This window comes from Colletotrichum destructivum, chromosome 2 (assembly GCF_034447905.1).
Source record: "Colletotrichum destructivum chromosome 2, complete sequence".
In the NCBI taxonomy this organism is placed as follows: domain Eukaryota; kingdom Fungi; phylum Ascomycota; class Sordariomycetes; order Glomerellales; family Glomerellaceae; genus Colletotrichum; species Colletotrichum destructivum.
In genome coordinates, this window is record NC_085897.1 from 2922126 (window position 1) to 2949326 (window position 27201).

General features: G+C 57.6%; 10 protein-coding genes across 10 annotated transcripts; 3 read left to right on the plus strand and 7 right to left on the minus strand.

Moving 5' to 3' along the window:
- Positions 1-1233, minus strand: CDEST_03118 (Putative small ribosomal subunit protein uS15). Its single transcript, XM_062919277.1, has 4 exons — positions 927-1233; positions 815-847; positions 624-670; positions 1-524 (listed from the first exon to the last, which is right to left on the minus strand). Exons 1-4 carry the CDS (start codon positions 1126-1128, stop codon positions 351-353), a joined length of 456 nt encoding a protein of 151 aa, XP_062775328.1. The 5' UTR covers positions 1129-1233; the 3' UTR covers positions 1-350.
- A 912-nt stretch (positions 1234-2145) lies between these two features.
- CDEST_03119 (Putative RNA recognition motif domain, U2 snRNP auxilliary factor, large subunit, splicing factor) lies at positions 2146-4468 on the minus strand. Its single transcript, XM_062919278.1, has 6 exons — positions 4326-4468; positions 4226-4254; positions 3068-4159; positions 2749-3010; positions 2487-2698; positions 2146-2430 (listed from the first exon to the last, which is right to left on the minus strand). The coding sequence occupies exons 1-6, from the start codon at positions 4348-4350 to the stop codon at positions 2404-2406; spliced, it is 1647 nt and encodes a 548-aa protein (XP_062775329.1). The 5' UTR covers positions 4351-4468; the 3' UTR covers positions 2146-2403.
- Positions 4469-4711: 243 nt separating this feature from the next.
- On the plus strand, positions 4712-5021 carry CDEST_03120 (uncharacterized protein). The gene has a single exon (XM_062919279.1). It carries the CDS (start codon positions 4729-4731, stop codon positions 4933-4935), a length of 207 nt encoding a protein of 68 aa, XP_062775330.1. The 5' UTR covers positions 4712-4728; the 3' UTR covers positions 4936-5021.
- Positions 5022-6992: 1971 nt separating this feature from the next.
- Positions 6993-8534, plus strand: CDEST_03121 (Putative cupredoxin; the record flags this gene model as incomplete). Its single annotated transcript, XM_062919280.1, has 4 exons — positions 6993-7211; positions 7262-7609; positions 7701-8230; positions 8321-8534. 4 exons carry the CDS (start codon positions 6993-6995, stop codon positions 8532-8534), a joined length of 1311 nt encoding a protein of 436 aa, XP_062775331.1.
- Positions 8535-9769: 1235 nt separating this feature from the next.
- CDEST_03122 (Putative peptidase C15, pyroglutamyl peptidase I) lies at positions 9770-11453 on the minus strand. The gene is made up of 3 exons (XM_062919281.1): positions 11209-11453; positions 10505-10972; positions 9770-10385 (listed from the first exon to the last, which is right to left on the minus strand). The coding sequence occupies exons 1-3, from the start codon at positions 11263-11265 to the stop codon at positions 10086-10088; spliced, it is 825 nt and encodes a 274-aa protein (XP_062775332.1). The 5' UTR covers positions 11266-11453; the 3' UTR covers positions 9770-10085.
- A 1104-nt stretch (positions 11454-12557) lies between these two features.
- Positions 12558-14428, minus strand: CDEST_03123 (Putative methyl-CpG binding protein MeCP2/MBD4; the record flags this gene model as incomplete). The annotated part of the gene is made up of 2 exons (XM_062919282.1): positions 12558-13540; positions 13603-14428. 2 exons carry the CDS (start codon positions 14426-14428, stop codon positions 12558-12560), a joined length of 1809 nt encoding a protein of 602 aa, XP_062775333.1.
- A 2397-nt stretch (positions 14429-16825) lies between these two features.
- CDEST_03124 (Putative RNA recognition motif domain, nucleotide-binding alpha-beta plait domain superfamily) lies at positions 16826-17624 on the plus strand (the record flags this gene model as incomplete). The annotated part of the gene is made up of 5 exons (XM_062919283.1): positions 16826-16866; positions 17117-17140; positions 17211-17267; positions 17341-17468; positions 17524-17624. The coding sequence occupies 5 exons, from the start codon at positions 16826-16828 to the stop codon at positions 17622-17624; spliced, it is 351 nt and encodes a 116-aa protein (XP_062775334.1).
- Positions 17625-18617: 993 nt separating this feature from the next.
- Positions 18618-19501, minus strand: CDEST_03125 (uncharacterized protein). Its single transcript, XM_062919284.1, has one exon. It carries the CDS (start codon positions 19352-19354, stop codon positions 19184-19186), a length of 171 nt encoding a protein of 56 aa, XP_062775335.1. The 5' UTR covers positions 19355-19501; the 3' UTR covers positions 18618-19183.
- A 237-nt stretch (positions 19502-19738) lies between these two features.
- CDEST_03126 (uncharacterized protein) lies at positions 19739-21862 on the minus strand. Its single transcript, XM_062919285.1, has 4 exons — positions 21091-21862; positions 20879-20991; positions 20323-20816; positions 19739-20263 (listed from the first exon to the last, which is right to left on the minus strand). The coding sequence occupies exons 1-4, from the start codon at positions 21252-21254 to the stop codon at positions 20126-20128; spliced, it is 909 nt and encodes a 302-aa protein (XP_062775336.1). The 5' UTR covers positions 21255-21862; the 3' UTR covers positions 19739-20125.
- Positions 21863-23226: 1364 nt separating this feature from the next.
- CDEST_03127 (Putative ppx/GppA phosphatase, ATPase, nucleotide binding domain-containing protein) lies at positions 23227-27170 on the minus strand. The gene is made up of 3 exons (XM_062919286.1): positions 26488-27170; positions 24703-26301; positions 23227-24619 (listed from the first exon to the last, which is right to left on the minus strand). The coding sequence occupies exons 1-3, from the start codon at positions 26592-26594 to the stop codon at positions 24421-24423; spliced, it is 1905 nt and encodes a 634-aa protein (XP_062775337.1). The 5' UTR covers positions 26595-27170; the 3' UTR covers positions 23227-24420.
- Positions 27171-27201: the final 31 nt, after the last annotated feature.

Below are 27201 nucleotides of genomic sequence, written 5' to 3' on the forward strand. Positions count from 1 at the left end.
GGAGGTCATGATGATGACGATATTTGATACCACGCTTCTTCATAACTTTTTGATATCTCATAAAAACCCCGCACAAAAAACAACAGGATGCTAGGGCGTTGCCGTGGGGAAGGAATTTCCTCTTCTTTTTGGTATGGTTTGTCTACTTCTTTCAAGTGACATGTTGGGAAGAAACTTTTTGGTGTGTGCTCCCTTCCTCCGCGGCTGAACCCGTGCGGCCACCGGGCCTAGAGAGCTGGCATCGGAGCTCTAAATGCACATTTCCTAATACCCCAACTCCATGACCAGAATCCACCGCGTCAATGCGACGACCTTTTCCATTCGTGATAGCGACGTCCGGGCTGGCGCGCTTAAGAAACGATGGTGGAGGCGGTGGCGGACTCGTATCTCCAGGTGGGGGGGAGGACACCGACGGTCTTGTAGTAGCGGGCAAGACGGTGGATACGGGACTCGATGAGAATCAGGCGGAACTTGGAGTCCTTGTCCTTGCGGTTGCGCTCAAGGTGCTTGCGGACGGCAACAGCCTGTGGTGTCGTGGTCAGTACGCCGTCCTCCTCTTGAAGAATCCAGGTCAAGCAAGCGCTGCCGAAAAAGCAACCCCAAAAAAAGGAATTGTGACATACCTTCTTGATGAGCATGTACAGGTCCTCAGGGATATCGGGGGCAAGGCCTGTTCATCAATCTCTCTGTCAGCCTAGACCAAGCAGAGGCGCATTAAATGCGGTAAAGAGGATTGCTCCTCGCGGACGAATTTTGGGTATTCTCGACATCGTGTGTGTCGCCGCTCGTCGTGTTCATCTAACTGGGGTCGTACCGTTGGACTTGAGGATGCGGAGAATGCGGTTGCCTGGAGCGAAGAAAATTTGTCAGTCGCACAATTCTTCAAATTCGAGCCATTACGGCCATAGTGTGAATCCTGAACTTACCGGTGACAACGCGGACCTGGGCAACACCGTGGGAGTCACGGAGGATGACACCGATCTGGGAAGGGGTGGCGCCCTTCTTGGCCAGCTTGCAGATCTGGTCAACGACCTGCTCGGGGGTGGTCTTGAGCCACGAAGGGGGGTTGCGCGAGTAGGGGACCGCAGAGGCGGAGATACCCTTTCCCTTGGAGTGAAGACGGCCCATTTTGACGGTGTTGGTGGTTTGTTGTCGGCTGGAGACGAAGGGGGTCAGTCGGTCGCTGGTCGGCTTTGGAAAATGGGAGAGGGAAAAAAGTTCACGATCGGAAAAAGCGATATGTTGCGGGAGGCCCTGGGCTGGACTCGGTCGACGGGCGGTGCGTGTGCGAGGCCGGCAAATCCTCGCTTAATTAGGGCACCTCAGCGCTGGAACGATTGCTGCTGCTCATTTGTGTCTCCAGCGTCCTGGCTGGTCTGGGACTGGTCGAGAAAATTTCGGGCGGCAGACCCGCTGGGGTGGGTTGAGATGCCCGTGCATACAAGCCTCTTCTCTGGTCCGTGCACGTATTTGCTTACATCAAGCTCCGCAAGCTTGAAGATTTTCACTCCTCCCTCAACCTCATCTCTCTGCAAACCGAGGGACAGAAGAGAGAGAGAAGATTGCGGCTTCCAGATATTGCTGCAGCGACCTCCATCTCTCTCTCTCTTCTGCGCCAGCTCCTCCAGGTAAGCTATTTCGTGTATACCATCAAAACCCCCCCTCGAACCAAATGATGATCCTCCATTTACACTATTTTCTGGTACCTCTTATTTTAAAGCCTTCGGGCTTCATGAATGAACAGGACTTCTGATATTTGCACCATCCCAAATTACATTGCTCGCTATTATCTCTTGGATGAAAAGCTAACAATGCCCAAAGGTCGGACTACAATAACCAGACGATTCATATGCATGGATTCACGCGTCAAGCGATGCTGAAATTGAACTCCATGGAAGAGACTTGGCTGGAGGCAACGGGCGATAGATCATGTAGCACATTGAATTCATCATTATTTGAAACACGCTTCCTCCCACTATGTGCGATCTTAGACTACAACAAGGCGCTTCCTCGTGCCCTGTCCGCCTACCGTGTGAGAACTACAGCACGAACCGGCCTGTCAAACAGATCGGGGTGCGATGAGCAGTCCTGTCGTGTCATTAGGTCTACGGCGAAGCCAAAGGTTCCATGTCAGTGTCAAGTGTCAGAGAACGTTACAAACTTCCTTTCCTTTATGCGATCTCGCCTGCTCAAAGGAGCATCCGCAAGTTGGCCTCGGCCGAGCGACTAGAAACACCCCCATAGATGGACTCGCCCGGCAGCCCGCGCGGAATTATGATACAGCATTTTTGGTTGGTTACAAGGCAGTCTGAAGATGACTAGCCTAGAGTTTCTTTTCCGCCGAGCCCTGTCCCATTCAACAACCGTCACTTCTGTTTCCCCAGCTGCCCATCCCGAATACAATCACCAAGCGCCGACCTCAAAGTTCTCCTGCAAGATAGGTCAGTACGGCCGTATGTAAAATAAGATGAATAGGTGATCCTCACCTCGGGGAAATAGGTCGTGACGACGGTTCTGTCCGCGAACTTGCGTCCCGCAAGCGCTTGCAGCGCTTTCTTGGCCGACTCGGTAGTCTCGAATCTGACAAAGATCTTGCCAACGCCGGCAGACTGTCTGCTGCCTCCCACTGGCCGAGGAATCTTGATGTCGAGGACGTTGCCAAACTTGGAGCACTCCTCCTGGACGTCTTCCTTGATTTCTTGGAGGTGTCAGTATGCATCCGATCTCGAGCAGGAAGCGTCTTTTTACCTTCATAATCGTCATTGTCCATCAGCTCCTCAGGCGTCACCATGTTGAGAAGCTGCAGGACACGGGTCTCCCCAGACTCCGTTGAGGTTGTTCCAGCCAGCATAGACATGGCGGCGACGCCCATCTCCACTCCAGCAACTTGAGTGACGCCCACGCTAGCCTTCTGAACCCTGAGCTTCTTGTCGCCAAGATCCATGCCATTGAGGCCCTGGATGGCAACGTCCGTGGCCGCAGGGTCGACGTACTCGCAGAACGCAATTCCCTGTACGGTTGGTAAGTATGGGTTTTGACAGCCATGCAATTGAAAATAAGATCTTACCCTAGACTCCTCTGTGCTTCTGTCGCGAACAAGGACAAACGCCTTGAGCTCACCAAAGGACACCAACAATTCCGAAACCTGCTCGTCCGAGAGGTAGGTGGGCAAGTTGGCAATGCTGAGCTTGCTTGGCGTATCGATAACGACGTTGGACACGACACCAGGCTCGTAAGGCACATCATCGACCACAGCCGGGACGATGTAGTCCTTTGGCCGGCGGATGGACAGACCCTGATTGGCTGCTTCCCCATTGGTGGCATCATCGGCCTCCATCGAGATTCCGTCAAGGGCCAGCGCGACGGTGGCTTCGGATGCGTTTCTGAACTCGACAACGGCAAACGAGTTGTCCTTCGATACCTGACAGCTAGTGCAGGGGTCGGTGCTCTCGATAATGTTCAGTCCGTTCAGCTGCAGGTTGAAGAAGCTTTGGATGCTTTCCTCGGTCGCCGAGGGGGGTAGGTTGTTGATGAGCAGTCGCTTGGCCTGGCGCGAGTTGCTCGGCTTCAGAGCCGCACTGTTGACCTGACCGCCGGGCTGGTTCATGATGGCCTGGAGCTTGCTCGGGTCTATGGGCTGCTGGCGGGGAGCACCGGGCAGAGGGAACATGCCTGACAGCTTGGCTTGTTCAGCAGTGACATTCTCGTAACCGGGGGGTTTGATGTCCCACTGAGTCAAACGTCGCTTGCGCTCCAGAACTGACGTGATGTCGGTCAGATCAGGCGTGGGTTCCCTCTTCTTGGGAGGCGGCGTCGCGCTCCGCTGGCGTTCGCGTCGGCCGAACCCGGCATCCTCGTTTCTGTCTCGTCCGCCTCTGCGTCGGTCGTCGTACGGGTCGCGGTCTCTCCGCGGGCGATCATCGTCGTCTCTCCTGGCATCGCGTCTGGAGGATCCACGGTCGCGATCCCATTCTCGTTCGCCTCCGCCACGTCTCTCACGGCCAGAGTATCTGTCCTCTCGCTCACGCTCGCGATGGCTGCGGCTGGTCGCATAGCTGTCCTCGTCGTCGCGACGTCTGGAGCTTCGGTCGTAGGGCGAACGGGAACGTCTTCGGTCTCGGTGTCTGTCTCTATCGCCGCGTCTATCATCGCGATCTCTCTTTTACCCCCTCTCTGTCAGCCGCTGCCTCGGTAGGAAAGGTGTGGGTTGGTATGCAAGACTTACCGGGTAGTCGCGAGATCCCTTTCCTCGACCTTCTTCCCGAAAGGCACATGTTAGAACCAGGGGGCTAATGGATGGAGCATGTTATTGCGAATGGACTTACCGCGAGAATAGCCGTCGCCGTTCATGATTGCGAATGTTCGTGGCGTGGCAGAGCTAATCTAAGTTGATGGGCAATCGAGACTGGGTAGAGGGTGATTGCGATGGAGATGAGGACTGCCGCGTGAGGCAAAGGGCACAGGCGTCCTTTCCACTGGCGCGCGAGGCTGGAACTTTTTTCCCGGGAGAGGTCAAGCTCTGAAACCGCGGTTTGATTGGCCAAGAGCTCTGCGGAGAGTGGAGACTGGCCAAACCTCTGGGCCCGCTCGAGTGCCTCCGTTCGCGCTAAGGCGAATCCCAGTTTGTTTAGTCAGCATAGCAAGTAAACAACTGCATCTGGACGTTTGGGACTTCCGCGTCTAACAACTCTTCTCTTCTCCACCAGGCTCACGACACGATGGACAGTCATGTCACGATATGACGACTCGACGTTGACTTCACTCGAACTAACTTCTTGCCCTCTACTGGGCACTCGCGGGCACTTGTGTTCATTCCCTGGGTTTCAGAAACACGACAGTGAACCCTTGAGAATGGCGTGGACAAGCCACACGCTTCCCGTCACGCCTCTTGACAAGTCTTCATCAGTCTCACCCCGTGGTTATTCACCGACTTAGCTTGGGCATCCAAGCGATTTCACACATCCACTTCTTAACTTTTGGGTAGATTTTCCATCGTTTCTGTTTCGATTGCGGAAAGGTACAGAATGATACTCCCTCGGCAGCAAATCAATCCCCTCCCGCCCCTCAGCCACCAACGCGAGTACTGTCTGCATAGAGCCCTACATGTTTTCTCAAGCCATTCTTGAAGTAACTTCTGCACAGCAGGCGTCTATCTCTCAAGCTCTCATTCCCCATGTCCCAAGATCCAAATCATTGCGCCTCCGAAAGTATTTCGGAATTCCGTCAGCCACCGCACGTCTGAGCTTGGTCTGTGCATTGGGCATTCCCGGAGCTAGATCCATCCCTTCGCCCTTTACTCGCTGCTCAAGTCAAATTCATTACACCCAGGACTCGTTGGTAGACGAGGTCTACTTCCATCTCACACAAACTGTTCTGGGAGAGACTTAAGTGTCTAAAGACTTTGGCTAGCCACTTGTTCCTCTTTTGCCAAATGCCTGACACTGTGTTGTCCATAATCAGGATCCTGGACCGTGAACGTCGGCAATACTGAGCCGCATCAACTCTACCAACTTATCAAAGATACACTCATGCCGTCAGCAATCCCAAACACGGTGTCTCGTCTTTTTTCTAGATTAGGCCGCTCCGCCGTTGTGCCGAGTCCCGGCGTGGTCATTTGGCCGCAGCCTGTCTCAAAGACGACACCGTTGGCTTTCCAAGGGAGAACTGTCGTCTCTTGTCTCAATGTCTCGCTCGCAGCCCTGAGCCCTACAAGACACTGCCCGGTGCTTGGCACTAGTGCAACACCAGGACCGTAACATTGCTCTAGCGGCTGCATTGTCCGAATCCGACTTGCCTCAGCCGGGACGTCGCTCGTTTCCCAGTTCCACGGTTGGGTGTTTGCTCTGCCAATCCTGCTGGCAACGGATTTCCTCCTGGATTGTACGCACTGGGGGGGGGGGGACGTCGAATCTCCGACGTAGAGGTCCATAAACGGCAATTCTCTTCGACTGAGGTGGCCACAACACTAAGACGAGGGCACTCTGTCGTCAACAACATCGCCGACAGATGGCCTCAGCCTGTCGCGGACGATTCTCACCTCTTGGACCGCCGGGCCGGAGTTGTGGCAAACAGCCCCGCTCAGAGTCTCTCTTCTCGCGTGTCTCTCCCGCATCATCGACCGGGCGTCCGTTGAAGCAGGACGCCACCAAACATTGTTTGTTAGTGACGGGCCGAGCGCCTCCAAAGTCTCGATGGCAGCAAACATACCTGGGATGCCAAGCCTTACCTACGTTTTGGGGGTTACTCAAGGCTCATCCTCTGCTTGTTTTTGGTTTTTGAAATAGGTTGACATGAAGACACCATTTTGCCCTGTCGATCTGGTCTGTCTCACCACCGATGATCTATCCCTTGCGGGGACAACTTGATTGCGATCGCGGGTTTGCTCTCACAGACCTGTTTGTATCGGTGTCCTTAAGTGAGGCATCACGTCATGTTGAACGCTACGGTTGCGACCTCTGCTCTCGATGGGTAATTGTAAATGTCAATGTGTCAACCTTCTCACCATCGTTCATTATCTTTCCATGTAGACGCCAATCCACCTCGGGGGGGTTCTATTCCTCTCCTCCTCCCAGTGCTCGACTCGCCGGTCGCCTTGCAACAAAGCCTCCCCCATCGCAGCTGCAGGAGGCACACGCCAGCAGGACGACCAGAAACTCTCTTTCTCCCGAAGACGATGCCAAGGAGGCGGCAGTTGGTCCATCCAGACCCTAGGGGTTGAGCGTCCAGCTAACGGCTCTTGCATGCGTCCCTGAGCAGCTGCAGATATGCGGTCTCAGCTCCTGGGTCCGAGTTCCCTTCAAAGCCCTCCCCATCGCCGTGCCCGGGCCGACATGGACGACTGGGCGCCGTCAGCAATAAGTATTGTTCTAGTCCCTTTGGTTTGTGACCAGTCCATCCAGTCCCTTCTGGCTGCCGTTCCTCTCTTTCGCTTTCACCATCTGTCGCTCCTGGCCCCGCGAGACTCGTGATTCAAACTGTACAGCCTGTCCGAGATGGTACGGTCATCAGTATTGGGGGTCGCCGCCTTGGCGGTCCTGGTGACGGCCCAGTCCTCGATCACGCCGATATCACCGACGCCGTTCCTCACGTCGACGCCTGCTCCTAGCTCGACTCCGGCGCCAACTGGGACAACGGATGTTAGGGCGGAAACATCAGCGACTGGGGCCACTTCTGCCTCTGCGGCGGAGACCCACACCATTGCCGTTGGTGTTGTAAGTTTGTTGTGTCGTCGGCGTGTTCGGCATGAGCTTACCTCGCGTAGTCCGGGTACTCGTTCACGCCTTCGAAGACGGAGGCCAAGGTCGGCGATACCATTGAGTGGATCTTCTATCCCGACGCCCACTCTGTCATCCGCGCCGAGTTCGGCTTCCCCTGTACGCCGTACGAATATGTGGACATTGGCCGCCAGGGGTTCTACAGCGGCCCTCAGCCGGTCAAGGCCATCACTAATAACGTCAGTCGAACGGCGTCAGACTTGTCTGGCTTTTCAACTAACACGCCGCAGATGCCGCGGTTTCAGGTTGTCGTTAACGACACCGAACCGATCTTCTTCTACTGCGGCGCCCCGGGATCGTGCTATAAAGAGAAAATGATCGGGGTCGTCAACGAAGTGAGTCGGCACATGTCCCGGTTTTGAAGAAAGAAAGAAAAGAAGAAAAAAAACCCCCCCGACGATGAGGGCACTCGCTAACAAGGGCCAGAACTCGACCAATACGCTGGCGAAGCAGCTCGAGGCGGCGCTCCCGCTGACCACGCAGATCCTCCCCGGCGAACCGTTCCCCGTCGAATCGGACGCGCCCAGGCCCACCAACGGCTCCGGCTCCGGGTCCTCGGACAACAACGGCGCCGTCATCAACAACAACTTCCACCACGCCCTGAGCGGCGGCCAGATCGCCGGCATCGTCGTCGGGGCCGTCTCCTTCCTGCTGCTCGGCGGGATCCTGGTCTACATGTGCGGGCGCCGCGGCGGGCTCAACCGCGCCTACCGACGAGCCTCGACCATGTACCAGACCCAGCCCCCGCCGCAGCTGCCTCCGCAGCGGCCCATCACGGAGATCAACTACATGGTGCAGCCCAAGAGCCCGGCGACGCAGGAGTGGAGGAACAGCCACTATAGCTCCTTCAGCGCCGCCCCGTACCGCGACGCCACCTCTGTCGGCCAGTTCTCGCCCTCGGTCAGCCCTCAGCCGACCGGTTTCGCGCACCCGCTGGGCGGCATGCACACGTACTTGTGAGTCGCTCGTGCCGTCGTACCCCTTTCCCCTTTCCTTCCTTTCCCCTTCTCTCTTGCCTCTCGCAGCACCGACTGACAGCGACGCAGCGACCCCCGCATCTCCTCGATAGCACCGAGTTCCGTCTTCGAGGCCCCGGACAACCAATCCGCGGCGGCTCCCGCTCCGCTCAATGTCCCCGGCGCCTCGCCAGTCGAGCTGCCGTCGTTCAGCGATCCGGGCAACTCCCCGCTCCCGACGTACACGTCGCGGTTCTCTTTCATCGGGCAGGAGAGCGACTACCGGCCGACAAAGGAGACGTAGGCCCGGTGGAGGGAATCAAGTGGGTGGGTGGGTGTCCGGATGGATAATGGCGCGATATAATTGAGCTTCAGGGGCAAGGCGTTTACGGGTTGTTGATGTTGAGTTTGCATGTGGGCATCTGGTTCAAGGACAGCAGTTGGTCGTCGCCCTCGCTTAGTTCGAAGCATTATGGAAACCACCTGTTTATTGCACCCTCGACTTTTGTGTCTGGTGAATGGTTGGGCAGAAGAGCATCGTTGCCTCGGACGCTGCTCTTGACTGCCTAGAGTCAACCCAGTTTCGTATGTAATGATGAGCGTTAGCTAAAGGGCAATCAGCCGTATGTTCCTCCAATCTGCGTGATTTGTTGGTTTGGTGTCCGGTTCGTCTGCTGCCAACCCTTGCGTTGGCGACGGTTGTTCTTCTCCCAGACCAGGCAGCGAGCTGGCGAATCGTCCCACCATTGAGAATATACCGCGTGGCAATATTTTATCCCGAACACATCAAAGTCGCACCGAAAGGACCAACTGTAGTTGACCAAATACAGCCTTGCTACCCGGGAAGGAGGGACATTCACAGGATGCGCTCCCTGGAGATCCGATAGTGTGTTGAACGGCCTAAACAGCCTGGCACAGGGCCAAGTGCGAGGCTCACAACACCATCGCGAACTTGGAGTCGCAGCCAGTGTCAACCAGTTGCTTGCAAAGAAAGACTCGGGAGCCATCATCTGCAAAGGATAACGGAAGCCTCGGGGAGGTAGGAACTCAACCAAGCAACTGAAAGAGGTAGAAAACCCCTTGTCCCTACTACACATCGCAGTCGTGGTGATACGGGTATCCTATCGCGACTCGGTGAATTTGACATCCCTGTGCAGGTAGGTATACCTGATCGCCCACGAATAACAAACAACCTGCTGTGTAGAGGAAAAATAGAGTTAAAAAAAGAAAGGGCGAATCGCCAAAAGGAATGATCCCGGGGAGGATCGAACTCCCGACCCTTACGATGCATACGTACGTGAGATCACGTGATATAAGCATAAAGCTCTAACCAGCTGAGCTACGGGACCGCTTTGGATGCTAGTCATGCCGTCTGTTGCACTTATAGATGCGAAAAGCGGACACAGACCATTGCCATTGGCGGACCGCGGACGGAAACGGGGTCGTTGGATGGTCTTGCCGGTTGGTGCCAGCTGCCTCTCATGTCATGTCAGGAAAAGGTGGGAGGAAGGATGGTTGTGATGCAGCGCAAAAGGTAATGTACTCAGTCCATGAACAGAACGAACTTTGGATTTTTGCAGATTCAACACCCAGCAGACGCATGCCCTCCACCCGATGCCATTCGTTATCACTCGGCTCATGAGCTACCCAATCGTACCGGCGTAAAACACATACAATGATCAAAAAACTCCGTGCTACATCCGTAATGCATATACCATCCAGATGCCCTTCCCCCACTCTTGCACCAGCATAACTGCCAGATACTCAGACATGTATAGCCTCTGCCCCCCCCCTTCTTTGTCATCTCGTCTTTCTCCATGATCCTGGAATCAGTCAGATCCACCCAATCCCACATTCAAACCCGCAGCTCGACCGCAATCCTGTCGTCCGCGGCCACGACCTCGTCCCCACGGACCGCCGTTGCCGCCGCCGCCTCGCCCCGCCGGCGCAGCTCGCTCTCCGCGATGGACCGGATCAGCTGTAAGGTCAGCTCGGTGCCGCGGGCGACGGACTCCTCCGACGCGTCCGAAGGGACGTGCAGGAACGTCACCCGGCGGTGCTTCTGCGCCTTCCAGAGGAGCGACAGGCTGGAGAAGTAGATGAAGTCGCACAGGTAGTGGCCCGCGTCTTCCGATATCCGCAGGTCGGAGCCCTCCTGAGGGTTTTTGATTGCGGCGTCAGCCAAAAGACACGGTCACGATCACGTCCACATTCACATAGACAGCTGCAATATGCACAAATCACACAAGAAGGGGGAAGGGGGGAACAACTCACAGGACTGTGCCCCCTCCACCGCACCAGCACCTCCTCCAGGTCCAGCCCCGTCTCGATCTCGGGCGGCATGCCATGCCACACCCAGCCGTCGCCCTCCTCCCGGCGGCGCTCCTCGTCGCCGAGCCGGTTCCCGTCGACGTCCGGGAACGAGTAGCCGTCGCGGTGGCCACGGCGCTCGACCGAGTAGAACAGGCGCGGGCCGGCCATGCCGATGTGCACGGCGGCGTCGATGCGCGGGTGCGTCGCCGGGTCCCAGAGCTGCGGGACGAGGGCGCGGACGGTCTGGTAGTTGACGCGGATGGCCTCCGGGTGGACGAGGATCCGTACAGGCGGGAGGGGTCGGGCGGGCGACGAGGACGAGGTCGAAGGGTGGTCTTTCGGGTTCTTGGCACGGAGGGGCGGGAGGTAGGTCGGCAGGGAGCGGGCGATCTCCCAGGAGGGGTTAACGGGGTACTGGGCCTTGAAGGGCTAGATAGAGGAGCGACCCGGTCAGTCACCGTTCGAGGATTTCCATCATGACATTGAATGGTTCATGGACTGGGACCAGCTGCCCGCGACGTCGGTCACGATGGGCACGACGGGCACGTCGGCACATGGCGGGGTTCTATAGGAGGGGCAGGTCGGGAGGGGAAAGGACGGCGGCGGGCGGCGGCGGCGGGCGGTAGGTGGGGGGAACGGGGAGATGGGGGATCCGGAAAACGTACGCCGAAGCCGGTGACGAGCACCGTGAACTCGTCTTGCGAGTCAATCTGCGACCCCATCGTGAAGTCGCGTCTCCGAGTGGAATAAGTATATGCTGGTGTGAGGTTGCCGTGGGGAAGGTTGTGGTTTCTGTCTTGAAACCACGCGATCCTTCTGAAAGCCGCGCGCGGGGGGGAAGAGAGGAGGCGGGGACGCTGAGCAGTCGTTGCGGGTGCCCTTTTTTAGTAGGAGATGCCCTGAATCGAAATCCGGACACACTCAGTCGCCTGCTTGCGCTCTGCGTGATGGGGGACCGGGGATGTTCCAGGGCGGGGTCACAGCGCTAGCCAATACACTAACTGCAGCAGCCAGCAGCAGCCAGCAGTTAGAGGGGACACGATGGCGCCACGAACGCTGCGGGGCAAATGCACGGGGGGATATGCAGAGTGGACTGCCTTTTCCAGACGACATGTCAACCGGGCTCCAACTCACTGGCTGTCGGACTCACCAAGGCCACGTAGTCACGCTGTATCCGACTGGACTGGCTGATTGACTGACTGACTCTCGCCACATAACATAACAACAGCACCCCGGGACGGAAAGCATGAATGGCGTCAGGGCATTCAGCAGGCTGGCGGGTGCAGCGAAGAGAAGAAGAGAGAGAGAGGGGGGGGAGAGAGAGAGATAGAAAACGTGGCGTGCCGTTGATCTGCGCATGGCGTCGCCCCGTGTGGGGTAGCAGCACATGGTGGGTGGCATGGAATCGTTGTGTAGTCCTGACTCCTGTGTGCAGAGTAGGTACATGTAGTACCTATGGAGCAAGACCTGAACTGGACCTGGATGCTGCCTGTGAAATGCCTTCAAAGGGGGGGGGATGGTGAGACAAATTTTTTGACTTCACGGGAGCGACGATCCGGGCGTGGTGCGATGCCGTGCCACGAGGGGAGACAGGGCGCCCGCCGAGGGTTGGTTGAGATGCAGCATCATTGGCAGTGAGTGACTCGAGTGACGCGAGGAAACGGGCTGCCGACTCAGCGTTGGCCGGTACTTGTACACAATAACGTACATCGAATTGGAAACTTTCCATGTGTAGATGGAAACGGACATTTCGGCATGGTCACGTCTGAATCATGTCACCGTCCATGTGAGACTCGTTCTCGTTTGAATGCTTCTGTGTCCATATACTGGCTGCTCGACTATCTATGTTACCGAGAAGCCCGTCGTCTATCGATGCTGTCATGTCTATCTCTGAGAGTGTGCGTAAGTGCACCCCTTGCGTGGTGTTGTGCGGGTATCAAAACCAAACTTCATATCCAGCCTCGGCCAAGACCAATCATGAATAAGTAAAAAACCGATGCGCGTGACCCCGACTCTAGCCTGACCGCGGCTCGTCGAGAATCACCAACCCGCCCGTGTCGTCATAGTCCACCCGCTCTTCATTCACAGCCCTCCGCATCTCATCCCGGAGGACAGTCCTCTCGCCCGTCACGGGATCCCATTCCCAGCCCTCGCGCATCCACATCCACCGTAGACACGCCCGGAGCTCCTTGTCGTCCGGTCGCACTCTCATCCACTCGGGTTGGAAGTTGGGGGCGGCGCCTTTGCCATTCCAGTCATCGGCCCGTCCCAGGAGCTCGTCTCGGCAGAAGATACGCCAGCTGTCGAGGGCGTATTTGCCCTGGGTGAAGTGGCCCATCTCCCACGCCTCATCGGCTTCTGTGGCGTGTTCGGCGATAATAGGACCAGGAGAATTAGCGCTACCAGGCGCCCGCAATGTATGCGCTTCGACATCTCTCTTGTCGTAGTTTTTCACTCGATAAACAACGCCTGCTGTCGGTGGCTGTACGAGCCAAGCTCGGGCGTATCGCTGTATCGCCGCCGTTCGCACGACTGAGAGACCCAGGTGGTGGATCATGCCCATAACCGTGACGGTCGCCACTGGATCAGCCAGGGCGGCTGGTGTTGGAAACCGCTCCTTGACCTTGTAGAACGTCGGGATGGCCAGCGTACCGGCCGTCTTGACGAGGAAAGTCACGACCACAAGCAGCCAGAAAGGTTCGTGAGCAAACTCTTCCTGAACCAGACCAAAGTGCGGCGCCGATAGCGGCGGGAAGGGGATCGTCGACACAAGACCACCGACGCGTTTCGGCTTGGGAGACGGTCTCGTCTGCGGCTGGCGGAAGAACGGCGATTTCACGGCCATCTTCCGCCTTGGCTCAGGCTTCGGGGGAGCTAGGTCTCGGACTTGACCCGTCTCAATTCGTCGGGGGACAATAATTCGGACGAGTTCGTCGGGGACGGACTGCTGCGCGGGGATGGCCAGGATGGCGTTTCTGCCCGAAGACCCCCGGCTGTCTGCGGGCCGCCGGCTTTTAAAGCGCCGGAGTTGTCATCATTGATTCCGCTAGCCGCCACACCGGCATTTTGGGCCTGGATTGTCGCCTGGAGCGGGTCTCGTATGGTGGTGGTGGTGGTGGTGACGGCGGTGGCGGTGCCCTCCTTCGGGGCCTCAATTTCTTGAGACTGCTTGCGAGGCGTGGGATTAGGCGTGGCGATACCATGGCATATGAGAGCCGAGGTGCCGCCAGTCTGGGCCGTGTCAGCGGGCGACGGAGTTGCTGGTTGTTGTCCGGTGCTGGTGCCCGTGCCCGTGCGTGGCGAATGTTCGTCTGTTGACGGTGCGAAATAGTGAGAGGTAGATGACTTGGTAGCGGATCTCTGCCGTTTGGCTCGCTGCCTAGGCTCTGCTTCGTTCCCGTCCTCGGCAACCTCCCGTCCGCGCTTGGGGGCAACGGCAGCGGCCTCTCGCTTGATAACTCGCTCCCGTTTGATGGCGGCGGGTCGAAATCGAGACTGAGATTGAGATTGAGATCGAGGTCGGGGCACGGCGGCGAGGCCTGATCGATGAACCCGCAGCAGGGAGGCCAAATTCTTGATGGCCTGGTCAGTCGCTGCCCAACCCTGGCGTAGCTTCTCGGCTGCTAGCGTGGCTTCTTTGACTCGAGGGATGTAGGCTAGAATATCTCGCGCATCCAGCGGCGAGCGAGCCAGGTCCGCCTCCTTGATTGAGGCAGCACTCTCCAGCATCAGGTTCCAGTCCTCGTATCCGCTGAAGAGACCGAGGTCGTAGATGGCCAGCTTCTCGTCCCAAGGGGTGCCGGGGGCGAGGAGGACGTCGAGCATGAACGGCTTATCCTTGTCGGAAACGTCGAATCCGACGAAGATGTTACTTGCTAGTGCCATTGCCGTTGATTTGAGTGAACTGACGAGCGAGGGGAGGGGCGAGTACTGGAAATATCGTGTGATATCGTGGGATGCGGGTATGATGAAATGGCGATGAATCGGGCGGAGGATTGGGTGATGGACTGAGCAGCGGCGACTTCGTTGACGGGAGTGAGTGGTGTAATGAGCAGGAGTGAAGTTTTCCCGACGGCGCAAGGGGGCAAAAAAGTAATTCGGAAAGGAAGTGAAATGTTTCGGAGATGGGTTCTGAGGCCCAGGGCAGTGAACTAGGTCAGTGAGAAGCACCCCGAGGTTGCTCTGTTCTTCAGTTGGCTACGAAGCCGGCTGGCGTTGAAAGCGCGCCATTGTGCGTTGTGGGCGGTCAATGACATTCAGTTCCGGCATCAAAGGGACAGTACGACACCGACGCAGGGGGACGAACCATGCTGGAAGGGGGGAGATGGGGGGGGGGGGGGGTATGGGGATGGGGATGGGGAGGAAACTCTTTAGCAATGACAACGGCGCTGCTGGGCTGGTGAGGCCGGATGTCGTCAGGTCTGTTTTTCAGGAGAGACGTTTTCCGTTTTCCACTCGGCACAACAAAAAAAACATGCTGGAGGTGTGGTGTGTTTAGCCTCATGCGGGTCCCCTGGGGCGGCTCGTCAGGTACGCTTTTCCATTCCCCCTTTGCTTTCAGTGTTACCAAGGTCAGCCACACGCAGCTTGGAGGGGCGGTGAGCTTGTCCTGCCTTGGGCTGAGAAACAGAGACCCGCCGCTGGTTCAAGACCTGAAATGAAACACACGGGTAGCTTGTTGAAAGAGACGGAAGAGCCTAAACGGCGGACACTTGTCTGGAGCCATGGCCTTGTTTGTGGCTGGCGAGCTCGCGTGCGTTGGTGCCAGCGGCGGTTATTTTTTGTCGATCGACATATCGAGGAAGGACTATGGGTAGTTATAGGAGAGACCTTGGCCTGTCACTGCTGCAGATGAACCAAACCTGATGAAGCCAGGCTGGTTGGCCCAGCTGAATGGAAGATGTTCTGCAATAGGCTGTCGTCGAACTGTGCCAGCAGCCAAGACACCTAGTAAGGGACCTTACCTCAAGCAGGTATCACTGGCTATCACCATGCAATCCTGCTGTTCAGGGGTGCGGGTGCCTCAACCCGCCCGTTTCCCCAGATTATGCGATAGGAGAGAGAGAGATTGAGAGAGAGAGATTGAGAGAGAGAGATTGAGAGAGAGAGATAGCCTGGTTGGTATGCTGCTATCGCATTGATCGAGTTACGCAATCTGGGACCCCATCTCGTGACTTGTCCGGAGGTCCACTCCCCTCTCCTAAGTTTCTCAATAATCATAATCAGCATCACTGGACAGTGAACAGCGGGCGGGCGGATGGGTGAGCAGGGCAGGGCAGGGCAATCCTCAGGAACCACTGCATGAGAGTCGCCTGCTCGAGCGTTGTTCCAAGACGGGTGCCGCATTGATGACAGCAGGTTTATGGCGTGCTCGGGGGCCCAACGCTCACACTGCCGTGGCCGTGGCCGGTTCAACTCTGTCCAGCAACGACGGCACCGTGTGTGAGTTTTTGCGTCTGTTTTGAGGGAGAAGCACTGGGCGTGCTAATCCCCACCAACCCATGCCGCCATGTCGGCCATGTCGGCCATATGGAAGTCACGGAACGCAGTGGTGTGGTACCTGAATGTGGCAAGTCCAGTCGAGGTCGGTCGCCAAGGCATCTATCACACACATACAGAGTACAGAGTACAGATGCATACTACGGATATCTCTCCGCGAATGACAGAACCAGCCCGTCCGGCGCCGGCGAGCTACGGACGAATCCCCAGTCAAATGACATTCCTTCCCTTTTGGGGCGCCCAGATTCTGCGAGCTGTCCTCCCCAGTAAACAATGTCGGGGTCATCTTACTTGCTTGGACCAAGGCAGGCCCGAGTGTGGCAGTGACAGTAACCAGCCAAAGTCTATCTGGCAAGCGTTGAATGTGATGTTTTAGTGGGCGGAGACCGAGATAGGTCTTCGGTGCTGCGGGTGCATTGCAATTTTGGGAGCTGCGAGCGTGCCACGTCTGCGGAAAGCCGAGGCCGGTACGTACCGTCACAGCCAGCTCCGCGCAACTGCCTTGCCTGCCTTTGCCTGTCTTGACGCATGATGAGTGGCCCACCGCGTGACGGCCTGTGGGGCCAATCGGGTCACGTGGGAGCCTTCGCCCAATCCTTGCCTCCAGCCAACCCGTCGCCTCATTTACTGCCTACTCCCCATTTTCGCCGTTCCTAGAACTTCCAGATCCTGTCCCAACTCCCGCCCATCCCCCCCCCATCAAATCCAGCGCGTCCTTGTCATTTCCTACGAGCGTTCACCAACCCGAATCGAACACTCTCAGCGTCAATCGAGCATCGAGAGATGAGTAGTCGCGGCGGTAAACTAGCCCCAGAAGTCAACCGGTGAGTCCGAAGTCTTGTTCAATGGCAATTCTGCCTGTGTATATCTGCATCCTTTCCCTGCCTTGCACACACGCACACGCACACACATACCACACGACACCCGGAGCCGGCCAACGTCACCCCACGGTCCATGCCGTACATGTCCGGCCCTGCCGACCTCGATCCTACTCCGAGCCCCGATTGATACCACCTCCGTTGCACCGCTTAATGACTATGATGGAACATGCATGACTGACTGGTTGCCGTACAGAGCTCTGTTCGTGAAGAACTTGAGGTAAGCCTCGCCCTCACTCGCTCGATATCGACCACGCGACGTTCTGCATCAATGACTGACACGACAATAGCTACAACGTAACTCCAGAGGAGTTGTTCGACCTGTTCGGAAAATTCGGCCCTATCCGGTATGCCCATGCCATCCCCGGTCAATGATCGCTCGATCGACCTTGTGACATCAGTGACTAACCTCTGCTACAGACAGGTCCGCCAGGGCATTGCTAGCGGCACCAAGGGTACCGCATTCGTTGTCTATGAAGACGTAATGGATGCGAAGCAAGCTTGCGACAAGCTCAACGGTTTCAACTTCCAGAACCGATACCTCATCGGTATGTCGGTGCCGATCCTCCTCCATCGTCCCCATCATTGCTAACCTTTCCCCAGTTCTCTACCACCAGCCAGAGAAGATGCTCAAGTCAAAAGAGGACCTCGAGGCCCGCCGGGCCAGTTTAGCGCAGCTCAAGAAACAACACGGTATCGATTGACAATCCGACGGGTCTGCGGCACGCCTCCAGACATCTTCCTCGTCTGCAGGCCCGTCTATGTCTTCACGTAATTCGAGCGCTTCTCCGGATCAGAAGACGATCCTAAGAAAGGGCAAGCCGACCATCACCGGGCACGCACGCGGAGCCGGTGTACGATTCGCCGACGGAGTGCGACCCAACTCGCTCCAGGCCCAGACTTGCGCTTGATACGCCAGGGGGTCGTGATACCCCCCCCATGGCCCGCCCAAACATCAAGCTTTTGTTCTGGTTGGGATCCTCACGGTGCAGAGACATGCGCAACATCTTTCGTTCGCTTGTTTTGGCTTGAAAACGCCCGAAAACTCACTCAACCTCTCCTGGAGAGTATCATGACCTGATATGAATCTTGCGCGATGGAAGGGGGCAGTTAGGGAATAGGAAACCCGGGTTGAGCCGTCCGTGGACTCCGATGCTATCTTTTGTCCCGGCGGTGTTGTTTTATATCAATTATTTTTCCTTTTTGCTGAATTTGGGAAAGGGAGGGGGCGTATCACCTTTGCTTGTGGATTACCTTCCTTCGACACTCTTCACTGCAAGTCACTATCTTCAGAGAATGCATGACAACCGAGGCCTCGTCCTCGTATTCCCCTGCTGCCGGGCCCAGGCCCCTCCTTCTCAGAATGGCTAACCTGAATGCGTTGATATGCAGGGTAGCCCCCTATGTGTTTGTTGTCCGATAACGGTCCCCATGTTGCCAAAATCGATCACTCAGGATGTCATAGATGTAAATTAGCAGGTTTCTCCAGTATGTGTTTCGTTGTCTCCCGTTCGGCCTTTGTATGCTACACAACGCCGTCAAGGTGTTGGTCTTGCTGTCCGCTGCTGCGTCGGATGCCTCGTTTCGAAACGGGCTATAAGCCCATGTCCTGGTAGATATTCACATATGCCGCCGTTCGGTTGTCCGTGCCGAAAGACAAGACGGTCTTCTTCGTCCGTCCCGATGTTCCCTGCCTAGAGGTAGTCCGGTCCGGGTCGGTGAGGGACCGTGAGGATGTATGGTCAGGGAGGGCAAGATGGGGGAGGACGCTGTAATGTGTGTGTGTGTGTGTGTGTGTGTGTGTGTGTGTGTGTGTGTGTGTGTGTGTGTGTGTGCGCGAGGTGGTGGTGGGCTCTTTCGGTCGGGGTGTGGCCAAGGGAACCGTCTGACGCGAGGCGGATCCGGGCACTCGATCGCCGGGGGACGCCTGGGCGAGTGTTGTGAGACCGAGGTTTTCCGACACAGCGGAGGCGGAGGCGGAGGGAAGGGAAGCCGTGTCCGGGTGAGTCGGGGAGTTATGCCGTTGCTTTGGGAGAAGGGATGCGGGCGAGGAGGCCTGAGGAGGCCTCTTCTCCTCCTTCCCTCCGACGGGGACGTGCCTCGTCGGATCGGGGGTGGTTCCTTCCGGGTCCGGAAGCTGCGCCGATGGACGTCGGAAGCGGCGAGGGCTCTTGAGAGATCGGGACTCCGGGCCCGGAGGGAAGGGGGAGGGGGGATGTGGCGGTCGCAGACGATAGCGAGGAATTTTCCCCGTTTGATCTACTCACCCTCCGGCACCACCCTCTTCGCCGGTGTGACTTCTCCCCCCGTCGACGAGCGACCACAACCGCAGGCTTCCTGCGTGTTGTCGACCGGCGGGTGGGGTGGGGGGTTCCCCAGTGTCTGGGGAGCTTAGACGCAGAAGTCCGATGCAACGGTTCCCCCAGACGAGCATCCCCTCAGTCTCCTGTAGTACGAGAGCCGCCCAAACTCGTCCTTAACACAAGAGTGGGTAAGGACTCTCCCCTCCCGAAGGCCCGAAGGGCAACATCACGGAATGCAAAGACGGTCGGGGAGCAAAGAGACCGAAAAGAGGGGTCCCCGACGGGGAGAAAGCAAGGAGGGACAGTGCCGCATTCGACGGGCGTGCGTACGATCCACACAGATCCCGCCAATGACGAGCGGCCTAATCAACAGCCACGCTTCCCCCCTCCCTCCCCCCATAGGGACCGGGAAGAACCACCTGGGATGCAGGTCGCCGAGAAGGAGGGCCAGTCCCAAACCGCCTTCCGCCTTAGTGCCGCAGCTTGGCGAACACCAGCTAGGGGTCCGCAGACTTCTCCCCCTCTCGACAACCACACACACACACGCACGTTAAGCCGCCGAGACAACGGCGCCCCAAAAGGTCCAGAAATCGTGTGTGAACTTGAATATATCTTTCTCCATTCCTAACGCGCAGCTTAAACTTGCCCGTTCCTGCTATAGAACCCCCCTTCTGCGTCTACCCATCATATATGCTTCAATGTGACTCTCGTAACCCCACCCAGACGCAAACCGCAGAGCGAGACAAAGTTTGCAACTTTTTTTGAATGCCGTTTGTAATGCCAAGAAACTGACCCTATAATATCGATGGTCTTCCCCTCCTCTCTCCTTTCTCTCCTTTCTCTCCAAGGTGTCCCTGCCATTTCCGAGGCCGGGCCTCTGGCTGTTTTCGTTCTTCCGCTGTTTAGTAGACCTTCTTCTTCTCGTCGATGGAAAACTGGCCGGGGCCGGCGTTGACGAGCAGGAGGAGACCGCCGACGATGGAGAGGATCTGGAAGAAATCGTACTTGGCGAAGTCCTTGTGGGGGTGGTGCTCGTGGAGCTGCGGGTTTGTTAGTAATTGTGCGATGCGAATCGGCTGTTAACGGCACGGAGACTTACGGTCCAGAAGTTGTTGACGAGAATGTTGAAGATGCTGAGGATGAGGACGAGCAGGGTGGCGCTGAACTTGGCCTTGAAGCCGACGACGACCATGACGCAGGCGACGAAGCCGATGATGGAGGTGATGATGCGCCAGACGGACCACGAGCCGCTGAAGACGAAGCCGACAAAGAGGAAGATGAGCAGGACGCGGCCGGCAAGCTGGAAGTACATCTTGCGGTCCTTCTCGTCAAGCTGAGGTAGGCCGGCGAATGCCTTGGTCTTGCGGACCCACGAGTCGGAAAGCACCATCAAGAGACCGCCAATGACGGACAGGTTGCGCAGGAAGAAGTTGAGGTCGAAAATCAAGCCGTACCCCAGAGCCTGGGTGGTGACGACGGCCATGAGGCCGGCAACGGCATAGTCGGAGTACTTGCGGATGATGACGAGCGTGGAGCAGGCGAGCATGGCGAGGACGTTGACGATGAGGAAAAGGTGCGTGATACCGTTGGGAACTGCAGAGGGTTAACTTAACACTCGACCACCACGTCGACGGGTTCTATGCTCCTAAACGTACTGTGGCGGTAGTCGTGGAGGTAGAGGAGCTGGTCGCTCCATTGGGTGACGATTCTGAGGGCATCCTCGAGGAAGGTGACGACGATCAGGAAGCGGCCAATGGCGGGCAGATAACTGGCGAGAGAGCCTCCATCAGCACACGGCGGTCCACGCACGCGATCACGAGTTTATGGCGCGGCTCCCCGGTAAGGAGCTCTAGAGGGTCCAACTCACGGCTTGATTGGCTCGCTCACGGAGTCCAAGAGGTCCTCAATCTTGCTCGTCTGTTGACGGATCATGTCCAGAGGGCTGGACTCGGAGTTGTCCGCACTCGGGCCGCCGAAAGACGCGGGACCACCGGCGCCCAGGCCGTAGGAAGGACCTCTCTGCTGAGCCATCGCGGGGAGGAGAGAAGGATCGACGGAGGTGGGTCGTAAAGGTAGCTAGCTAGGTAGGTCGGTTGACGTGGCTGTTGCACACAAGAAGGTACAGACAGGCCGGCTGTTCGCTCTGGCGGTAGTGGCAGGTAGTGGCAGCGGTGGCGGTAGGCTTGTCTATTTTTTCAGAGAAAAGAGTCGTCGCCGAGATTGACGGGATTGTTTGGCGGAGAGAAGACAATGGGTTTTGTCCAGAATCGTGGGGAGAAAAACTAAAGAGGGTGAATTGGAAAGCTGAGGAGATCCGAGGGCTAGCCTTGACCTTGACGTTTCGGTGAAGGTAGGTTTAGTCGTGAAGTTTGCGACGGAAGGATTGGGAAAAATAAGAGGAAATAAGAGATTGGCAAAGTGGCCCGTTGGTCGGCGTGTTCGCTTGCTCTTGGAGTGAGGGTGTTTTGGGAAGGGCAAGCAAGCCGTGAGCTATCGAGGGTTGGTGTTTTCGAAGGGGGGTAAAAAAAAAAGAAGGGGTTTGCAACTTTGTAGTGTCGAAGGGGGAGGGGGAGGAAACGAGACCGAGCGAGGATGGAGAAAGGAGGGCAAGCTGGCCTGAATTGCCTGGATGACCTCAGATTTGGTACAATGTGTCCTTTCGAGCCTCCCATGATGGACAGTGGACTGACTGTACACACTACACTGATGCTCAGAGGTCCCGAGGTATCCACCTTTTAGACAGAACACCCAGAACGGGTAGGTCGCTGGGATGTACCTGCACCTCTGCTCGGTACATGGATCTTTGCCGTAGCTGCCCGCCCCCGCCGATGTACTCTCTGGGGGCCGAAGTACCGGCCGTCCAGCGGGGACTTTGCAGTCTCACTGGTGACTGAGGAGCTCAACATGCCGCCCTGCTGTACCTGTAGGACCCCCAAGGAGGAAAGCCTAAAAAGGGTGCCCACGGGTTACGGTTAAAGATACGTATCCGCACGCGGTGGGCTGCAACACCCCGGAACCAGCCACTGAGCGCTTGCCGCTTGCTGGTCTAACTTTCTGCGAGCGGGGCTGGCAAGGGCGCCTTCAGGTCCTGGACATCGGCACAAACGCCCTAAGGGTTTCTTCGTCCGCTTCTTTTCTCTTCAGGGCCGCTGTTCTTAACCTCCTTACACGCTCTCCCCTTTCGTCGTGTCAAGTTTCAAGCCGCATGCGCCCGTCACCGTCGTCCACCCACTCGCCTGTGTGAATTCGTTCCTTCGAGTAATGGCGAATGCAACCCGAGTCGCATTACAGAGACTCAAGACACGCTGCGTTGGGGAATAGCAGCCGGTTGCCTGCAAACCGGGTTGCAGTGAATCGGTTGTTAATCGACTATTTGACCCTGGTTCGTTCCCAGCTCCGAGCATGCCCCGTCTGATTGGCGGACTGTTCCATGCGCGCGATAGCAACTTTCCATTCATGGCCTTCCATTTACGGTTGCGGTGGCTTGCTTTCGCCCACCACTTTCAACGTCGAGTCTATGCAGCCAGCCAGATATCTACCAGCTTCCTTTCCTGATAACCTGGAAGCAAAGGTGGTGCCGAGTGAGAGAAAACGGATTTGCTAGGCATCTATCTTGCCGCACGATGTTGCCGCACGATGCCTGTGCCGAGGCTTCATGGTCGTGCTACGGACGGTCATTCGGGCAAGAATCATGCACGTCAAAGTTTTGTTCACAAGCATCGCGACATTGCGGTCTTTTCTCAGCCAGCAACGTAGAATGGCAGCGAAGAACGCGGTCAATTCGTGCTGAATCGAACCGGTCGGTGACTTTTCTCGCGACTCTCATGACCTCGCTGTGAACCCAACAGAAGGCAACGCAGTTGTTGAAAGTCGTCATGCCGCCATGGAAGTAGTCAAGCGCGTGCAGGATCACACTCGGTTTGTCGAACTCGTCTATCTCGAACCTGATACTTGACGGTGTGCTTCCGAACTCAGTGTACGTCTCCAAACACGTTGCGGAACGGGAGTGTAAAAGCGCATAAACTTGGATGGCCCGCCGACAGATCAATTTATTGGACTGATGTGGCCATGTGTGGGTTTTCTTTCTCGTTAGTACTCTCATAGACCGACTAACACGCCCATATGGTTTGCCCCATCGCAGCACAAAAGTCAATATATCCACCGTATTGTCCTCCTCCTCCTCTTTATAAGAAGCCGATATCTGGCTGCCTGCTCCTCCACCGTCGATACCGTGATGGCAGCCGCTTTCCCTTCAATCCGTCGACGAGCCAATGACTCTTGAGGCCGACCCCAATGCCATACAGCCTGGCGATGCTGACGAAGAGGAGGCCCAGCCGAATCAAGGGTTCGGAAACAGCGGGAAAGGTCAGACTGACCGCAGGAGCAGTGTGTCAATCCCCTCTCCAGAACAACGCAATCGAATGGTTCGAGAAAACCCCCTCCTTGAATATGTCTTGGGCCTCTCCACTGGGGTTGTTTCCCTGGATACGCAAAACATCTCCAAGCATACCGAGGTGGCCGCTTTTGCAACGAGGTCCAGGAGGTAACACCATGTCCTCCCTCTGCCAGACTGCCTGCGGTGACATGTCCAGTGCGGGTTTGCGTTGTTTGGTACGCGTCATTCTCCGCTACTGGCCTCTTAAAAGTGATCCGTCTAATCCGTTTTACTACGATTTCTACCGAGATTGCCTTGCTACCGTCTCCGGGAGCTCGCAAGAAGACGGGGTCGCTGGCGTCCTGTATTCACAACATCCCGCGCCATCCTCTGCCCATAACCTGGAAGAGGCTGATGCAGGGAAGGAAGACCTCCCCTCTCCATCCACCATCAGTCTCGGCCGCGCTCTCCTCGATGTGACAGCAGTGGACGCGGGACCGGCCAGGACACGGTTCGATCTCGGAAATGGATGGCGTCCAAAGCCCCAGCAACGCCCCAGAGGCTCACCCCCTATATTGTCAGAGGCCGAGACGCTAGTTTCTGTCCCAGCATCTCACTTGCAGCAAGACCCTCGTCGCTTCAGTGCATCTTAAAGGGCCCGTTTAGAAAAAAAAACCAAAATAGGCTCAGGAAGCAGACACCGTATCGAGAGCTACATCCCAGGAGGCAGCAGAGAGCACAGTTTTGAATTAAGGAGGAGGAGGAGGAGGATGGAGAGGGGTATATAGTCCACGAGACCGTCCGCGGTCGTAAAATGAAAGGCTACTGCTTCATTTCCAGAAGCCGGACCGTGACCTTCTTGTCCGGCCGCGTCCCGTCCTTGCGCTTCTTCCCGACGTTGGAGAGCCGGCCCTTGACGTCCTCCGGGTCGATGCCCACGGCGGCGGCGGCGGCCACGTGGACCGTCAGCTCGATGCTCGCCCTCTTCTTCTCCGGGTCCACGGTCTGCGTGGCCTCGAACCTGTTGTCGTCGACGTCGTCGTCCTCGTCAGCATATCCCGAATCAAGTGTCGACCGCGACCAACCACATCCTTTTCAACGTACCTCAGCGTCGACTCTAGCTCCTCGACTGTCTCGGGCCACGCCGGCACCAGGTCGACCATGACGGCCGCCACGGCGCCGAGGTACTCGGCCCAGAAGATGCTCTCGGGCTTTGCCTCGGCGACGAGCCCCTTCAGGTTCCCGTACAGCTGGGCGTCGATCGGCCCGAGGTTCGACCCCCACCGCGCGCACGTCGTTAGCCCCAGCACCGCGCGCGCGAGGTGCGTCAGCCCCGGAGCGCTGGGGTCCCGCGTGACGGCCTCGTGCAGCGCGTACGACGCGTTGGCGTCGTCGTCCTCGCCCTGGTGGATCCAGACCTGCCGCGCGAACAGCGGGCCCAGGCCCAGCGAGAAGACGGTCGGCGTCCGCGAGATGTCGACGTTGACGGGCACTGCGCCGTAAAGCGTCCTCAGCACGGCGCGGGCGATCACGGCCATGTCGCCCCTCCCGCCGCCGCCGCCGCCGCTGCCGCCGGCGTCCTCGTGGTGGCCCTGGATGGGGAACCCGGCGAGCGCCTCGAGCGGGTTGCTCTCGCGCACGCTCTTGGGCAGTTTCATCAGCAGGGCGCCGTCGCGGTTGGAGCCGCCGCAGAAGGTGACGGTGCGCAGGTGCGGCACGGCGCGGATGAAGGCCTCGACGACCTCGATGATGGCCGGGAACTGCTGCCGCCGCCGCTTCGACATGCCGTAGATCTTGCCCTCGTGCTCGCGGTGCACGCGCCGCATCTTGTCCGTCTGCTTGAAAAAGTCGCCCGTCACCGTGTAGGTGCCCACCGAGGGAAGCGGGTACGGCTGGATCGGGTCGTTGTGTTGCAGCATGCAGCCGTAGCCCCGGAACCCGCCGCCGCAGAGGTAGGCGTCGATGCCGCCGGCAACGGGGCCGGTGCTGGTCCCGGTGTCGGTCCCGTTGGTTGCCGCGGCCGCGTGTTCCGCCTTGGCCTGCGCGAGCGCGGGGAACCTGTCGCACAGCTTCGCAAAGGCGCCCTGCATGCTCGCGTTGAGCTTCTGCCTCTCCTGGGCGCGCACTTCCTCGGGCTGCCCCTCGAGGACGCGGATCAGGCGCGCGGCGCCAAAAGGCATGCTCTCGCCGGCCAGGGCGGCGGCAATCTCGTAGTCGGGCAGGCGCGTGTCGACCCAGGTCATCTGAACGGAGCCGCCACCGAGGTCAAGGAAGAGGCCGCCACGCGAGATGTCGACAAAGGCGGAGCGCGAGCCCATGACGGCGCCGAACAGGGTCTCGACCTCGGGGGCCAGGACGTGGACGCCAATGTCGGCGGCGGCACGGATGGCGGCTAGCATCTCGCGGGCGTTGGCGGCGCGGCGCATGGCCTCGGTGGCGAGGACGGAGAAGTGGGCGGGCGGGACGCCGTACGAGACGGCGATGCGGCGGAAGCGGGCGAGGGTGCGGGCGACCTGGGCGATGGTCTCGGCGGGGAAAGTCATGGGTTTGGTGGCAGCGGCGGCGGCGGCGGCATCATCATCGGAGGAAGGGTTGGTATTGAGGGCGTCGAAGAGGGAGATGCCGGCGCGCTCGCGGTAGATGGGCCGGAGCAGCCGGGTCTGTGGCGGGGTGAGGTCCGAGATGGAGAAGCGGATGCCGTTGCTGAGGGTTGAGGTTGTCAAGTCAGTCTTGCGGCGGTAAGCCGTCTTACCCGGTTTCCTCGCATCGTGCCCAGGACATGATACCCCGGAGACGATCTCGAAGCGGGAGACGGGGGGGATGAAGGGAGGGGAAAAAAGCAATTCTCAATGCGAAAGAAAGAAAGAAAAAACACCCGAGTCGACTGACCTGCCCATATCAACGAGCGCATATAGGTGATTGGGACCTGCGGGGTCCCATCTTGGCAGCAGCTGCTCAAAGTTGTCAAGCGTTATGATGTCAGAGCTCGAGGCCATGGCAGCGCTGTCGAGAGGGTTGAATCCGTAGGTAGGTAGCGTTCGGTTCGGCTAGATTAGATTAGAGGGGGATTGAGAGGGGTGGTATTTCGTGCTCAAAGCAGTCGTGGTGTGTGCAGAAGGGATTTCCAACGGGGGGTTTAGACGGCAGCCGACATGTGTATGTCTCCTCTCTTTTCTTCTTCCCGGATTCTCTGCCCCCGAAGGATGCGCTTGTTTCCGGTGCGCGGGCGTGTGTGTGTATGCGGCTGTTGTGTGTGCCGTTGTATGCGCGAGGCAGAAGAGAAGAGAGGTAAAGAGGCGAAGAGATGAAGAAATGAAGAGACCAGCAGACGGAGACCGGCTGACAGAAGATTTGGTTGTTGTAAGTGAGGGGAACCTACGGAACCGGGACGTATTACGTGTGAGTGTGAGAGTGAGAGTAAGAGTAAGAGTGAGCGTGTGAGTGAGCGTGTGAGTGAGCGTGAATGAGAGAGGTGTGGATTATTGGATTCATCGGTAATGGAAGCCTGGACTCAGTATGGCCGTGGCGCAAACCCACAGCCATTTCCTGCCAGTCGACTGAACGATATATACACCTACAGGTGAGAGAGGAGACATACACATC

What these genes read in the sequence shown, in the direction of transcription:
- CDEST_03118 (XM_062919277.1), bottom strand. Translation starts at nt 1,128, where the DNA reads ATGGGCCGTCTTCACTCCAAGGGAAAGGGTATCTCCGCCTCTGCGGTC. An exon ending in CCGCATCCTCAAGTCCAACG is followed by an intron (nt 671 to 814) that starts GTACGACCCCAG and finishes ATTGATGAACAG; the next exon opens with GCCTTGCCCCCGATATCCCT. An exon ending in TGTACATGCTCATCAAGAAG is followed by an intron (nt 525 to 623) that starts GTATGTCACAAT and finishes ACGACACCACAG; the next exon opens with GCTGTTGCCGTCCGCAAGCA.
- CDEST_03119 (XM_062919278.1), bottom strand. Translation starts at nt 4,350, where the DNA reads ATGAACGGCGACGGCTATTCTCGCG. An exon ending in CGGCGACGGCTATTCTCGCG is followed by an intron (nt 4,255 to 4,325) that starts GTAAGTCCATTC and finishes TTCGGGAAGAAG; the next exon opens with GTCGAGGAAAGGGATCTCGC. An exon ending in GAAGCACAGAGGAGTCTAGG is followed by an intron (nt 3,011 to 3,067) that starts GTAAGATCTTAT and finishes CCAACCGTACAG; the next exon opens with GGAATTGCGTTCTGCGAGTA.
- CDEST_03120 (XM_062919279.1), top strand. Translation starts at nt 4,729, where the DNA reads ATGTCACGATATGACGACTCGACGTTGACTTCACTCGAACTAACTTCT.
- CDEST_03122 (XM_062919281.1), bottom strand. Translation starts at nt 11,265, where the DNA reads ATGGGGTCGCAGATTGACTCGCAAGACGAGTTCACGGTGCTCGTCACC. An exon ending in TGCTCGTCACCGGCTTCGGC is followed by an intron (nt 10,973 to 11,208) that starts GTACGTTTTCCG and finishes TCCTCTATCTAG; the next exon opens with CCCTTCAAGGCCCAGTACCC. An exon ending in GGTGGAGGGGGCACAGTCCT is followed by an intron (nt 10,386 to 10,504) that starts GTGAGTTGTTCC and finishes AAAAACCCTCAG; the next exon opens with GAGGGCTCCGACCTGCGGAT.
- CDEST_03125 (XM_062919284.1), bottom strand. Translation starts at nt 19,354, where the DNA reads ATGCTCGTCTGGGGGAACCGTTGCATCGGACTTCTGCGTCTAAGCTCC.
- CDEST_03126 (XM_062919285.1), bottom strand. Translation starts at nt 21,254, where the DNA reads ATGGCTCAGCAGAGAGGTCCTTCCTACGGCCTGGGCGCCGGTGGTCCC. An exon ending in GTGAGCGAGCCAATCAAGCC is followed by an intron (nt 20,992 to 21,090) that starts GTGAGTTGGACC and finishes CTCTCTCGCCAG; the next exon opens with TTATCTGCCCGCCATTGGCC. An exon ending in TCGTCAACAACTTCTGGACC is followed by an intron (nt 20,264 to 20,322) that starts GTAAGTCTCCGT and finishes ACAAACCCGCAG; the next exon opens with CTCCACGAGCACCACCCCCA.
- CDEST_03127 (XM_062919286.1), bottom strand. Translation starts at nt 26,594, where the DNA reads ATGGCCTCGAGCTCTGACATCATAACGCTTGACAACTTTGAGCAGCTG. An exon ending in GCGCTCGTTGATATGGGCAG is followed by an intron (nt 26,302 to 26,487) that starts GTCAGTCGACTC and finishes CTCAACCCTCAG; the next exon opens with CAACGGCATCCGCTTCTCCA. An exon ending in GAGCTAGAGTCGACGCTGAG is followed by an intron (nt 24,620 to 24,702) that starts GTACGTTGAAAA and finishes CGACGACAACAG; the next exon opens with GTTCGAGGCCACGCAGACCG.